At 53.4% G+C, this 14,818-nt stretch overlaps 1 protein-coding gene across 2 annotated transcripts in view; it reads right to left on the bottom strand.

Moving 5' to 3' along the window:
* The window catches only part of CFAP221 (cilia and flagella associated protein 221), a 90,116-nt gene that overhangs the window by 17,376 nt on the left and 57,922 nt on the right, over window positions 1-14,818 (bottom strand). For both annotated transcript variants that reach the window (XM_002712377.6, XM_089329335.1), the window contains 5 exons: window positions 11,887-11,974; window positions 9,419-9,508; window positions 8,159-8,257; window positions 1,862-1,967; window positions 971-1,101 (listed from right to left, as the gene is read on the bottom strand). In XM_002712377.6, the coding sequence (XP_002712423.3) occupies window positions 971-1,101; window positions 1,862-1,967; window positions 8,159-8,257; window positions 9,419-9,508; window positions 11,887-11,974 (514 nt within the window). The remainder of the gene's footprint in view (window positions 1-970; window positions 1,102-1,861; window positions 1,968-8,158; window positions 8,258-9,418; window positions 9,509-11,886; window positions 11,975-14,818) is intronic.

Here is a 14,818-nt window from a genome sequence, read left to right as displayed (position 1 = left end):
CGGGCCCATGATTTCGGAATGGAGTAAACTGACATGCTTCACAAATATGGTAGGACGTGAATGGCAAGTTTATTCTTTGAAGTTAGCAAACTCATTTTGCTTGCAGTCATGGGTGCACTGAGTGATACTTTGGTATTACCGCCTTTTTGGCCTTGTGCCTCAGTTTCCCTATCAGTGAAAGAAGAAACCTTCTTACTGGCTTATTGAAGACTAAATGCGATGATGCAAGGCACTGCCTGCTTTATGGTAAATGCAATGTGAGGGTTCATTATTTTTATTAGCATGCGCCCTAAAGCATAAAAGGATGAGTTGTTACATGGAGAGAGAGAGAGAGAGAGAGAGAGAGAGAGAGAGAGAGAGAGAAGTGGAACTGTGAACCCGATGGGTCAGATAGTCAGATTCTGGGGCGCACTCCTTCCCTCGTAGGTCGTGAGGAGCTCTGAAGATGGTACGGTGTGAGAAGAGTCTGCATTCGCGCCTTGACTGCCTTGTCACTGGGGGCGGGCTGCCTGGGAGGGGCCGTGACTTTGAGGTCCTGTGCAACCTGGAGAGGGCTGTATCTAACAAGGGGACTCTTCCCGGCTGGGGGCCAGGCAGCAGAAAGCCCAGCTGAGCAGAGCCTGTCTGCTACCTGCCAGCGGCCAGCCCAGCCGTCTGGGTTCACCTCTTTGCCCTTCTGTTCTCAGGCCCAGCTGCAGAGTGAGGGATGGGGCTCAGCACTCAGGCTGGCCCAGGCTGGAACGGACCCAGCCCAGGCTGCCAGGGAGCCCTGCGCAGGTGTGCAGCAGGTGCAAGGCAGGTGGAAGAGATGAGCTCTGGCTTCCCACCCTCATAATTCCCTCAGCCAGGACTCTCCTGGGAGTCTCTAGGAGGAGGTGGGCACACTGAGAGGGAGGAAGGGCTTTTCCAACAATCTCCCAACAGCCCCATGCTGGCGCCCAGCCCCGCCCCACAGCCTGGCGGCACCCACCAACTCATTGGAGTCCTGAGCAGGGCTGTAGGCCGGGAAGGCGAAGGGCAGCACCTCGTGTGGTGACACTGAGAACCGGCTGCAGTAATCGTCCTGGCCCAACCCGGGCAGGGACTTGGGGGGAGTCCTGTCTTTGGGAGAAAAACGAAACAGTATTTTAGGAGGCTTGTCAGGGATTTTTATGTAAAAATGCCATCTTTAGTTGCAGGTCTGCCTCATGTCATGTCAAAAACAATATTCGTCTTCACATACACACTGGAGCTTCAAAAGGTTCACGGGAAAATCACATTAAAAATAAGTTTATTGGGGCTGGCGCTGTGGCACAGCGGGTTGGAAGCCCCAGCCTGCAGTGCTAGCATCCGATATGGCACTGATTCACTGGGATTTCTTCCAACAGTGAAGTCAGTGCGAGATGAAAAAGGTGTCCCTATCCCCCTCGCCAGAACCTGTGACAAGGACTTGGCAGGTGTGGCTAGGTCATGGGGAGATGGCTCTGGGTTGTCCAGGTGGGCCCCGTGGGGTCACAGGGTCCCTGTAAGAGACAGGGAGGGGGCACTTGGAGTCAGGAGGGAGATGTGTCTGGGGGCTGAACCTCAGGATTGCAGTGATGTGAGGGAGGGGCCGCCAGCCAAGGAGCACCGGCTGCCTCAGTCCCCCAGCTGCCCGCACCCAGGCAGAGGTCAAGACCTTTGACCTGTAACTGTGAGACAGACGAATGTGTTGGTTTAGGCCACGACCAAGTGGTGATCGGGTCCTGCAGTACTAGGAAGCTGAAGCATGCGATCTGTGAGAATGGTTTACTTCTCCCCTGCTAACTTCCTTATAAAAGACCCCTGTGTCAGGGTCAGGGCTGGTCCCAACCCCGCTGCCCTTCCCAGCCGGCTCTGTTACCTTTGTCTAGGGAAGCTTTTTTATCGCTGAGTTTTCTTATGATGCTCTCCTTGTCCATTTCTCGAACAGCGGTGAGCATGCAAAGCAGTCGTCGCTGAACCATGACCTGCGGGTGCACGGGAGAAGGACTTCCGGTCATGGGCTGGTATAGGCTTAGTTGGACCATCCCTCTTATTCTGTCCCCACCCCTTGGCCCCTACAAAGGGTTGAGACCACCGTTCTAAGAATTCACAAGTCGGCTGGCATGCTGCCTGAGACCCAGCCTCAGAATAATAATAACAATAATAATAATAATAATGAGACCAGGCTGTCATGAGGCCTTGTCTCCGCCCAACTTTGAACCCTGTTTTTCTCCTATTTCCAGAACAGAGTGATCTGTTCTATGCGTGTTCTTCTGGGTCTCTGTAGAGCAGTCCTGTTACCGCTGTGCTATTTTGGGGGTTGATGGACAAGCAACAAGGGCTGTGGACGACGGGCAGTGCCAATGCACACCATTGAGCTTGGCGCTCATGGCGACAGGACCCCAGGTGAGTGCCACAGGTACACAGGGCTGCGGCTGAGGGCCTCATTCGCTATGGGAAGTCACGTCCTTCTCCACGGAACAATGGGTAGGGGCTTAAAAAAAAAGACTTCACGGCAAAATGGAATTCAAACGTTTATTTTGGTGTGCAACCCTTGGAAATCCACATCTCGTTGGTGTTTCATAGCGTGCGTGTTCCATGCCCTCGGTGAAGACGCCATCTGCACTATGAAGCGGCTCCCCTGGGCTCAGTGCTGGGCGGGGCGCTGCACGCACAGAGTGCGGAGCAGACACGCACCCTGCTCACAGCAAGCACCCAAATGAGTAAACAAGGCAGACCGTGTGAAGAAAACAAGGACAGAATAAAGGCACGGGGGCAGGGCACAGCGGGCTAGAACTGCCCACCTCTGCAAGGAGGAAGAGCGAAGGCCTCTCTGAGCGGTGAGCTCCGACCTGGACACTGAGCGGTGAGGCGCCAGGTCGATGATGGAAAGGTCTTGGGTGGAGACGGCCAAAGACCCTGGGGCAGAAGTGAAGGGGGTGTGCTTACGGCAAAGAGGAAGGCGGCGCCCTAGCAGCAGGAAATCTGTGCCTTTTGCCATCAGAAACCTTTGGAGGGTTCCAGACTTCACAAAAGTGTGTGGAAAGTGGGAGTTAAGCTAAGCTTATTTGGTTGCAAAAAATGCTTGAAATCTATGCGTGCTTGCCCGCCCCCATAATACATAAGCATTTTTCATGCGCTTTTGAAGGCCCCTTGTGGGCATGGATTTCAACCGTTTTTTGGCCAAAATAAACTTGTCTTTAATTCTCTCTCTCAGGACATTGTTGGAGTCCCCTCGTGTGGACACACAGGACGGATGGTCCTTGCCGTGGCACGTGAGGAAGGGGTGGGGCCGTCGCTCAGAACCACGCCCATAATTGCTGACACCACTTGCTCCTGGCTGGAGGGTTCACCTGCCCATGGCGACTTCCTGCTGGCGCCTGCTCCCTGTCAACAGCTGTGCCTTCCTCCCTTGGAACGCAGCATTGTGCCACCTCCTTCCACCTTGTTCACCCCTACCCTGGGCATCTTGGGGCTGCCCCGCCCTGCCCATCACCAGACCATGGGGGCAGAACCTCAGGAGGGGCACTGAGGGGTGGTGAGAAGGAAGCCCCAGGTGCAGCGGCCTTGGATGGAGCAGGCTGGGAGGGCTGCTTGAGGCGTAACCTGGACCCCACACCTCCGCTCACTCGCTCGCTCTTCACAACAGCCCGAGCTGACAGCTCCTATTGGTCCCTTTCAGTGTCCAGACAGCCAACTACAGCACGGGGGGCTACGTCACTGCCCAAGAGTGGAAGGGTCGTAAGAAGCCTCCTCAGCACAGAGGGCAGCGTCTGGGGAGCCACACTCGGGCAGGGATGAGAGATCTGCAGGCGGCATGGGGCGGCAGGGGCTTCGAGGAGACCCCCCGAGTGCTACAGCCGACAGGGACGGTTTCCTGGAGGAATGGGAGCCTTGAGCCAGTGCACAGGACAGGTGTGGGCCCAGGGAGCAGAAATGGTGGGAGGGCAGCAGTTGGAGGGTGAGGAGCAGGAACACAGGGTCATGGTAGGAAGCGAGTATGACATGCTTAGGAGACGACAAGGGCTGGGACAACCTACGGGACGGTGGGCAGCTGGGGAGGCAGGGCCAAAGCTGGTCCAGGGGGTCACCCCCTGCCCTTTACTGGCATGTGAGGCCCAGGAGTCTTCATTGGATCTGTCGCTCCCCCTCTTCGTGGAGGAACGACACAGGACCCTGCGCTGTTCTTTTGTCTGCTCAGTCCTCCCCGGGTTTGCTGCTGGTTCTTCCCGGGTTGGCTACCAACCCTTCCACCTCCGTGGAAGGGCGGTTCCCCCTGCCACTTTCCCCACTTCCGCAGGGGAGCGGCACACCGCCGGCTGGCTCTCTCGGGGGCTGCTCAGGTGTTCCTTCAGATAGATGTTCCTGGTGCATGTTGTCTCTCTCCTCCTTTATAGTCCTCTTCCACCAATCCCAACTCTGCTACCCACACACTGAGTGTCGCTCCCCCTCTTCGTGGAGGAACGACACTAAGCCCTGCCTAGGCTTCATATCCGAGTCATGGCACCATTATGTCGCTCCCCCTCTTCGCGGAGGAGCGACACAGGACCCTGCGCTGTTCTTTCGTCTGCTCGGCCCTCCCCGGGTTTGCTGCTGGTTCTTCCCGGGTTGGCTACTATCCCTTCCACCTCCGTGGAAGGGCAGTTCCCCCTGGCCACATTCCCCACTTCCGCAGGGGAGCGGCACACCGCCGGCCGGCTCTCTCGGGGGCTGCACAGGTGTTCCCCTTAGATGTTCCCCTTAGATGTTCCTGGTGCATGCCGTCTCTCTCCTCCTTTATAGTCCTCCTCCGCCAATCCTAACTCGGCTGCCCACACGCCGAGTACGCTGCTCTCCTCCAATCAGGAGTAGGTCCTACAGTTTATTGGTTGAACTGGAGGCAGCTGCGTAGAAGCTGTTTTCTCCTCTCCCAGCACCATATTGTGGGAGAGCAGATGCATAGAATAAGTCTTAATTCCAGTAACAATATAGTCCGAGTTGCTCCCCACAGTGGGAGAGCAGATGCATAGAATAAGTCTTAATTCCAGTAACAGTATAGTCCGAGTTGCTCCCCACAGATCCCCCTTTCTTTTTATTTTTTGGCATTGATACGCGCCTGTCTTCGGTGTCCCGCGGCACACACTCTGCTCTGCTTGCTAGAGTTGCCACAGGTTCTTACAAGTCCTATCAATCAGGCAAACCGAATCCAGGTCCTCTCTTCGCCATGTTGTGAGGAGGTTTTTAGGCGCTGATGCGTGCCTGTGTTCGGTGCCCCGCAGCGCATGCTCTGCTCTGCCCGCAGGGGCTTACAAGCCCTAACAATCAGGCAAACCGAATCCAAGCCTTCTCATTGCCATATTGTGGGGAGGCTTATTGGTGTTGATTCGTGCCTATCTTCGGTGACCTGCAGCTCATACTCTGGTCGAGCTGCTTGCTGGTGCTTACCGCCTTAATCAGGCAGACCGAATCCAAGCTCTCTCATTGCCATGTTGTGGGGTGACTTATTGGTGTTGATAATGTGCCTGTCTTCGGTGACCTGCGGCGCATAAGCTGCTAGCCGCCCGCAGGTGCTCACCACTTCCCTAATCAGGCAGACCGAATCCAAGCTCTCACATTGCAGTGTTGTAGGGAGGCCTCTCTATTTCTCTATTTCTCTATCTCCGGGCATTCCTATTTCTCCCATTTTACTTCTATCTTCCAGCATTCCTATTTCTCTCATTTTACTTCTAAACTTCTGTTTCTCTTATCCCCGCGGTTTCCCGGCGCCCGCCCGAGGCTGCTTCTCGGCACCTCGCCCCGCGGCAGCTTCACGGCTCTGCGCGGCTTCCCGGCGCCTCGCCCCGCCGGCGCCCGCCCCGCGGCGGCTTCACAGCTCTGCGCGGCTTCCCGGCGCCTCGCCCCGCCGGCGCCCGCCCCGCGGTGGCTTCCCGGCTTTGCGCCGCTTCAGCCCGCGCTTCTCTCATCTGCGCGGCTCGGCTTCGCGCGCACGCTCCGCGGTCTCCACGCACTTCGCGCCCGCACCACGGCCTCGCGCCAGCCCCGCGTTCCCTATTTATTCACGCCCCGTGCTCTCTCTGCACGCGGCGGCTTCCGCGAATGTTTCCGCCACCACCGGCATTCAGTCCAAGTTCCCCGGACTAACCTGGCGAATTTCAACCTGGCGGCCCACGTCTCTGCCTCTGGTTCCAGATCTTCGCCTCTTGCTCCCCGGGGTGACTTGAAGAATTCCAAGGTGGCTTATGTCTCCGCCTTGGCCTGCACTCGCGGCTTCATCCTCCCTAACATTTTTCTCTACCCGGTATGTTTCCTTAAGTTTTCTTCCAACAATATTCCTCTCATTTCTCCTGGCTTCTCCCCACAGTCGGTATCCAAGTCTAAGTTTCTTATAGGTTTCACTTTCACTTTCAACCTGCAGTCCGTATCTAAGTCTAAGTTTCTTCTTGCTTTCACTTTAAATCCTAACTTCTTTCCCACAGTCCGTATCCGAGTCCAAGCCTCCTCCAGGTTTCACTTTCGCTTTCAATCTCCTAGCTTCCCCGCCATAGTCCGCATCCGAGTCTATGAAAGCTTTCACTTTCGCTTTCAATCCTAACTTCTTTCCCACAGTCCATATCCAAGTCTATGCCTAGGCTTTCAATAGCTTCTTCCGGCACCTTTCTCGTCCGGCTTTTCCCTAGGCTGTTTGCTAGTCTCTCTCTCCGGTATTTTCCCATTTCTTTCCTCCTAAGTTTCCTATCCGTCCTAGGTTTCCTATCCAAGCTAGGTTTCCTATCCGAGTCACGGCACCATTATGTCGCTCCCCCTCTTCGTGGAGGAACGACACTGAACCCTGCGCTGTTCTTTCGTCTGCTCGGCCCTCCCCGGGTTTGCTGCTGGTTCTTCCCGGGTTGGCTACTATCCCTTCCACCTCCGTGGAAGGGCAGTTCCCCCTGGCCACATTCCCCACTTCCGCAGGGGAGCGGCACACCGCCGGCCGGCTCTCTCGGGGGCTGCACAGGTGTTCCCCTTAGATGTTCCCCTTAGATGTTCCTGGTGCATGCCGTCTCTCTCCTCCTTTATAGTCCTCCTCCGCCAATCCTAACTCGGCTGCCCACACGCCGAGTACGCTGCTCTCCTCCAATCAGGAGTAGGTCCTACAGTTTATTGGTTGAACTGGAGGCAGCTGCGTAGAAGCTGTTTTCTCCTCTCCCAGCGCCATATTGTGGGAGAGCAGATGCATAGAATAAGTCTTAATTCCAGTAACAATATAGTCCGAGTTGCTCCCCACAGTGGGAGAGCAGATGCATAGAATAAGTCTTAATTCCAGTAACAGTATAGTCCGAGTTGCTCCCCACACTGAGTACGCTGCTCTCCTCCAATCAGGAGCAGGTCTTACAGTTTGTCAAGTTGGTGAGAGGCAGCTGGGTAGAAGCTGTTTCCTCCTCTCCCAGCGCCATATTGTGGGAGAGCAGATGCATAGAATAAGTCTTAATTCCAGTAACTTAGTCTAGTCTGAGTTGCTCCCCACAGGATCCTGTGGACACCAGGGCTGGGATGGTATGGGCAGCAAAGCAGGGGGGCAGCGCCTCCAAGGATGGAGACGCAAGCCCCCAGGAAGCCTCAGCTTCTGTCTCTGGAAAGAACTGAGCAAAATCCCCTGGCCCAGGAGGGACCCTGTGACCCAGCAATCCCGCTCCTCGGCGCACACTCCCAAGGGAATTGCAAACTTGGATACCAGCACTGACAGCCAAAAGATGCAAGTGGATGCCAAGTGATGAGTAGATAAAGCCAACGTAACACATCCAACAACGGAATCTCAGCCGGCCATCAGAAGGAACAGGGGGCGCATCCAGGCTGCCATGCGGGTGGACTGGGAGAATTTGTGACGTGAAAGAAGACGGGTGTTGCATGATCGCATTTTATATGAAATTCCCGGAATAGGCAAACCCTCAGACACACCACGTGGAGCGGTGGCTGCCGGGGTCTCGGGGGAAGAGGGAACGAGGAGTGACCACTGATGGGAACTGAGTTTCCTCGTGAGGGGTGATGGTGGCACCGCTCCGTGAAGACCCTGAAAATGACCGGACTGTACGTGTCACAAGGGCGTGTTGTGTGAACTGTTTCTCAACAAAGACGTTGTTTCAAATACCCTGGTTATCTGATTTGCTTGTGCTGATAACTAGAGAAATCCAGACTTCGGCCTGCAGTGGAGACTCACCTTGCGTGCTGCCTGTTGAAAGCGTCTCTGAGCCCGGAACCTGTTGGCCCAAGTATTATTGATGAGTGGATCGAAATTGGGATGGAATTCCTTGGCCTTCTGTGGATACAAAATACAGGCACATCACGCACTGAAATGTTAACCTCTGGCATCACCGTTTAATAAAGACCCGTTATGCTTTCATCCCTAATGAAGCCAGCATTTATTTGTTCTGCTGTTTAGTGAGTACTTACTAAGCACTTTAAGTGTACCTGGCTTTATGAGGCATGTTTCTTGAGTTGGGGAACAGAAGTGAGAGATGCCAGTTTTGGGGTGGTGCTGTGGCGTAGAAGGTTAAGCCTCTGCCTGCAGTGTCAGTATCCCATAGGCTTTCCCTGCTAATGCACTTGGGAAAGCAGCAGAAGATGGCCCAAGTGCACGAGCCCCTGCACCCACGTGGGAGACCTGGATGAAGCTCCTGGCTCCTGGCTGTTGCAGCCATGTGGATGGAATCTCCCCCCGCCCCCCATCTCTCTCTTTCAAATAAATAAATGTTTAGGGGAGATGGGCAGATGGAGTGGGGAAGCTGCCCCAAGTTGCAGGCTCTGTGGGATGTTGGGCATTGGCAGGGCATGAAGAAGCAGGGGTCGGAAATGAGGCGGGCTCACGGCGGCTCGCGCAGGGGGCGAAGGGGAAGGGAAAAGGAGACCAAGGGGGAGGATGCAGAGCGCGAGAAAGGAGGTGGCAGGGCCGGCGCTGTGCTGTGGTGAGCTAAGCCTCTGCCTGTGGCACTGGCATCCCATATGGGTGCTGGTTGGTGTCCCAGCTGTTCCGCTTCCCATCTAGCTCTCTGCTATGGCCTGGGAGAGGACCAGAGGATGGTCCAAGTGCTTGGGCCCCTGCACCCACATGGGAGACCTGGAAGAAGCTCCTGGCTCCTGGCTTTGGATGGGCCCATCTGGGGAGTGAACCAGTGTATGGAAGACCTCTCTCTCTCTCTCTCTCTCTAACTCTACTTCTCAAATAAAATCTTTAAAAAAAAAAAAAAAGAAAAAAGAAAGGAGGATCCAGTGAATGAGACATTCTCAATTTCCAGAGGCACACTGTGAGTTTCAAATATACAATAAAAAACAAACAAAACCATTCTGAAAATGTAAGCATATTGCAAACTATTGGTTATCTCTTGGCAAAAAGATTTCTATAAACATTTTTTAGCATTAGAAAAATAAGCACTGAAAGAGCTGCCAATAACGGGATTCCCAACAAAGCCAAGTCACCCACCTCTTGTAGATTGTGCACCACCCGTTTCAGGCTCACTTCCGTCTTGAGTCGCTGGAATTCCTCTTCCAAAATGGGATCTCCTCTATCTAGCTGAGGTTTCAAATCATCAAAAGCATTAGAGTTGAATACAAAGGCATCGAACTTTCTCTCTGGAACTGGTAGAGAGCCGCGGAGCAGGTGCGCAAGCTGCTGACAGGGTTCCGGCCGTGAGCTGTGCACGTAGGCAGTGCAGTAGGCATACAGGTAGCCCAGCAAGCTCAGGCGATGCTCAGCGCGCTGCCTGCTTACACGCAGGGCCTTGCGTGGCAGCACCGACCCCACATCCGCTTTTTCTAACTAGAGGACAGAGTGCATGGAAACCATTTTCAAGGCATTTAAAATCCACAGACAGGATTTTAGGGTGTCAAGAAACTACGGCAGTCTAAAGAGATGGATTCCATTGGGAAGGAATTTAATGTCCCCGGGGAAGCTCCGCCCAGGGTTGGTCATCTGAGCATCAGGTGGCGACTCTTCCCCACCTCCTGGAGAGGCTGCAGGGTCTTTGGGGCCTGGAAGGCGATCTGTCCCTTCCCTGGAGAAAGTGTCCCCAGTGCCCTCCCTCCCCAACCGATGGCCCCCGGGGTTCCCTTCCCTGTTCCCAGCAGCCACTGAGAAGCTGTTCCGGATTTAACATTGTCGGCTGAATCCCTTCTGTAAAAAGCGCGTCATTTTCAAGGCTTCGAAAGGTTTGTGCAACAAAAATGGAATTAAAAGATCAGTGTATTTTGCTGCATTTTTGAAACCCAGGCGCAGTTCTTTCATAAAACTGCATCTTCTGTGCACTTCTGGTAGACCCCTGGTCTGCAAGGATTTCCCAATGTGGGGCAGCAAAATGAACTAAGTTCCTCGCATATTCCGAGGGCTGTCTTCCTGTAGCAGGGACCGCTCTTTCCCTCTGTCCCCAGCTCCGTCTCTCAGCTTCCAGCCCTGGGCCTCATGCCTTCCGGGTGCTCCTTGCTACTGCGCCACCTGCTCGGACTCAGCCGCCAGAGGAAATCCCCTGGACACACAGAGGAGGGCCCCTGCAACCTGTGACTGCCCCTGTCATCCAAGTGCTGCTACCACAGCCCCCTCCCCCTCCCCGCCCCCCGCTCACGTGGATCTGGTCCCGGGCATGTGCACGGCCACTCCACCTTTCAGAAAGTTAGGAAATAGCATTCTGTGGTGGGACGGACAGACAGTTCTTGATACTCTGGTCTCAGGTAGCCTGTAAGGAATCTGAGCCGGCTAAATCTAAGCAGCAACCTGACATCTGCCTTTTCCTAACGCAACATTGCTAACATAATGACCTCACATTCTTTGGTTTGACTTACGGAAGACAAAGAAAAAAAGGAGATTGATTTATTCAAGTTTCTGGTTTGGGCTAGAAGGAAGAGAACTGTATCCCACGTGCGAAACACTCCTCTCTGAGGATTCCGCTTCCATCCAGTGCCCCCTACGCACACAGCTCCTAATGAAGCCGAGAGACCTGTGGGATGGGCTGAAATGTGTCTGCCCCCAGCCCAGGGCATTCAAACGTGGAAGCCCCACACCCCAGTACCCATCTCGGAGTGGAGACAGGATCTTTACAACGGTGATCAAGTTAATAAGACAGTGTTCCAGTGGGTTCTAATCCCGTATGACAGCTGTCCTGAGCCTAACAGGAAATTTGGATTCCGAGACACATACACACACACACACACACACACGCAAGAAGGCGGTTATCTGGAAGCCAAGAGTCCAGCCTTGGAAGAAACCAACACTGCCCACCACCCGCTGACCTCTGAAATTGCGAGATTACTAAGTGCGAGCTGTTTAAGCCTCCTGGCCGGGGGCGTTTGCTGCAGCAGCCCGTGCTGACTCCAGTGTGATGATTCTGCACATCGTTGTCCAAACGCCCAAGACGCTGAGTGCTGGTGCTGTCCTAGCTCTTCAGCTCCTACATGTCTCGTGTTTCATCTTCTATGGACTTGGCCCTGGTGCCCTCTGCCCTCGCCCTGCCCGGAAACATCCAACAGCCCTCAAGCCAGGCCAGGCCATGGGGTTGCTCAGTGCCACAGTTCCCAGCCCCGAGCCTGCGGGTGCTGCCGTGGTGTCCCGGGGCCAGCCCCTAGCAGTGTCTCTGACGCGGGACCGGGGACCGGGGCTCCCATCAGCAGACAGTGGGGCAGCAGCACAGCCATTCCAGAATCCCAGCGGGAATCTGAGCCACTCTCTGGGCGTGAATGCTCTCTTCCTCTTTACGACTTTTCCCGATCACATCAGGGGCTCCTCGCTGGCTTCTGGGTCCTCAGGATGCCGAGTGAGTGCAGGTCCCAGCCTTGACTTGTGGGTGGCGACTGCAATTATCATCTGCCGCCTCCTCTCCCAACTTACCTCCAAGCTTTCTCCCTCCCGATCTGGCATTTCGCCTATTTTAAATATTTAGATAAGTAGGTGGCAATTCTTACCTTATATTTGTTGTACGCTCTCTGCCGCTCCTCAGTAAGCTCTTTTCTAATTTTAAAAGACATATGATCTTTGCCAAGGTGTACCTGCCTGGGGAGAAAAAAGGAAAAAGCGACTTTCAGAAGCCACGGGAATACCACCGTTCACTGTGCCTCCACAACCAAAGAGGGACGCTGAGATGAGAGGGGACTTCCAAAAGCTCATGGAAAAATGGAATGAACAGCTACACTTAATTTGCTGCAAACAGTTTTGAAATTCATGTACTGTTTTTTCCCATAATACTCATTTTCCAGGAACTCTTTGAAGACTCTTCCTGTTGGAGGAAATACGATGAGGGAGAGAAATTGTGGCGACTTCAGCGACATACCTAAGACGGGCCATGTGCCCCACAAGACGAAGCTTAACTTCCAGGGGTACACACAAAAATTTTTAAAGATTTATTTATTTATTTGAAAGTCAGAGTTACACAGAGAGAGGAGAGGCAGAGAGAGAGGTCTCCCATCCGCTGGTTCACTTCCCAGTTGGTATCTGGAGCCAGGAGCCAGGAGCTTCTTCCAGGTCTCCCACGTGGGCGCAGGGGCCCAAGACTTGGGCCATCTTCTACTGCTTTCCCAGGCCATAGCAGAGAGCTGGATCAGGAGTGGAGTAGCCGGGACTCAAACTGGCGCACATATGGGATGCTGGCACCGTAGGCAGTAGCTTTTTACACGCTACGCCACAGCACCGGCCCTGCCAAAATGTTTACGAACAAAAATATCTGGACGCACAGCACCATTGGACATTATGGAAAAGCACAGCAAATAAACGTCACACCTACTAGGTAGGCTGTGATGATGAGGACAGTAACAGAGACGAAGAGGCACTGGTGAGGATGTGGAGAAATGAAAACCCCCACATATGCTACTGCTAGGCAGGTAAAACGGTGCAGCCACCAGGAAAGACAATCTAATGGCTCCTGCAAAAGTCAGAGTTTTCGCATGGCCCAGTGATCCCACTTCTATACGTAAACCCGAGAGAACTGAAAAGACAGGGTCCACCAAAACCTGTCTCCACATGTTCACAGCAGCATTGCTCACAGAAGCCAAACAAGTGGATTCCACCCAACGTCCATCAGCTGATGGGTGAATAAACCAAATGTGGTCCATCCCCACACTGGAAACTATTCAGGAACGGAGGACAGCTGGCCCTCGGCACCCACTGGGGACTGGTTCGAGGACCCCCTGATACACCGAAATCCAAGGCCGCTCAAGCACCCCAGTTGCAGGCAACCCCTGCACGTCTTCCTGCATATGTTCAATCATCTCTACTGGCTTACCAGGCCTCAGCCAACATACCTGCCACATGAGCAGCCGTGAGACTGCACTATTTAGGGCAGAGTTTCTAGAACAAGTCCGATAGGGTGGATGGAATCTCTTTTTCTTGAGTGTTTTCTGGTTATATCTATTATCGCAGCTGAGAAACCCCTGGGTGTGGAGGGCTGACTGGACTAGGATTAGGATATTCATGGAAAATGGACTCAAAAGTTAAGTTTCTTCTGTTAAGAAGGATCTTAAGATCTGTGCACAGTTTTTTCGTAAGATGTCCTGTGGAGCTTGCGAAGGCCCCTTGTCCACGCTATGACGTGGATGCGTGTAAACACGTTACGTGAAAGAGGTCAGCCACGGAGACCGTGCATCACACACTTCCCTTCTTATGACACATCTGGAATAGGCGAATCCATGGCGAAAGCAAGGACACGCGTGGTTTCCGGGGCCTCTGGGGAGCAGGGAACAGTGGGTGACTGTGTGTGGGTCTGAGGTTTCTTTGCAATGAGGATGGTGTTCTGGAATTTGGAGGTGGTGAGAGTTGTACACACTCTGAACACACCAAAAACTCTGCACTACACACTTTAAGCTGGCTAAAACAGTGAATTTTAACAGAATCTTAAAAAGAATCTGCTATGAATGTATCCCTCATGGAAACCAGCTCATGTCCCAAATAAACAGTAGTTGTGACATTAAAAGTGGGCAGTGTGTGTGTCCGGAGAACTGCTTTAGATGACAGGAGACTCAAGAGACAAAAAAACCAAGTACAAACTGCAGGATACTTCATCAGACCCTGGTCCCTGGGTCTTAGCAAACCAAAAACCTCAGGGTACAAAACACATTCTCGCACACCTGGGTAAATTTGCGTGTTGACTGGCTCAGTGTGACATCTCGTGGCAGTGAGGACAGTAACACCAGACAATGTCCTTGTCCTTAAGAGCTACATGCTTAAGTGCTTGGGGGCGAAGCTTCCTGACATCCCCGGCTTGCCTCAAGGGGCTCAGGAAGGGAAGATGCGGGTGTACATGTGTGTGCATGTATGTGTATATCCATGTGTATATGGGTGTATGTATTTGTGTGTGTGTGTTTGCCCATGTGTATATATGTGTATTTGTGCATGCATGCATGTGTATGCATGTGTGTGTGTGTGTGTTTCCTGAGTAAGCAGAAGCACCTGGGGCCTAGTGTTAACTAGGTCCACTGTATAAGGGAGTTATTGCAGGTTTAAAATCTTTCAACATGAAAAGGAAAGGTACTCAGTGAACACCACCACGTTCAAAATGGGATTTAGGAGGTGATTCCGAGCACGTTACAAAGAGAATGCAGGAAGGACACCCGAGTTACCAGGGGGTCACTGTGGAGTGGTGACATCACAGAGCTGTCTGTCCTCCCGCTCTGTGCTTGAAAAGCTATCTTCTCGGGTTTCCTGCAATGGCAATGGATCAGTTTTTCATGAAGGCAAAGGCAATTCTAGAATCTTCAGTTCCTTGCATGATTTCTCACTTACCAGAGGCCAGACCAGGAACACACAGAGGTGAGTTGACGTGGAAGGGTTCTGTGCAACAAACACAGCCTGTCTCCCCAGTGGCACAGGGCAGCACGAGGTGACCCTGCTTGGGAGCCCTCCAAG

Source organism: Oryctolagus cuniculus, chromosome 3, assembly GCF_051225735.1.
Source record: "Oryctolagus cuniculus isolate XC-2025 breed Fujian yellow rabbit chromosome 3, ASM5122573v1, whole genome shotgun sequence".
Taxonomy (NCBI): Eukaryota; Metazoa; Chordata; class Mammalia; order Lagomorpha; family Leporidae; genus Oryctolagus; species Oryctolagus cuniculus.
The sequence above is the reverse complement of the archived record's forward strand: the minus strand, read 5'-3'. Positions and strand labels throughout refer to the sequence as shown.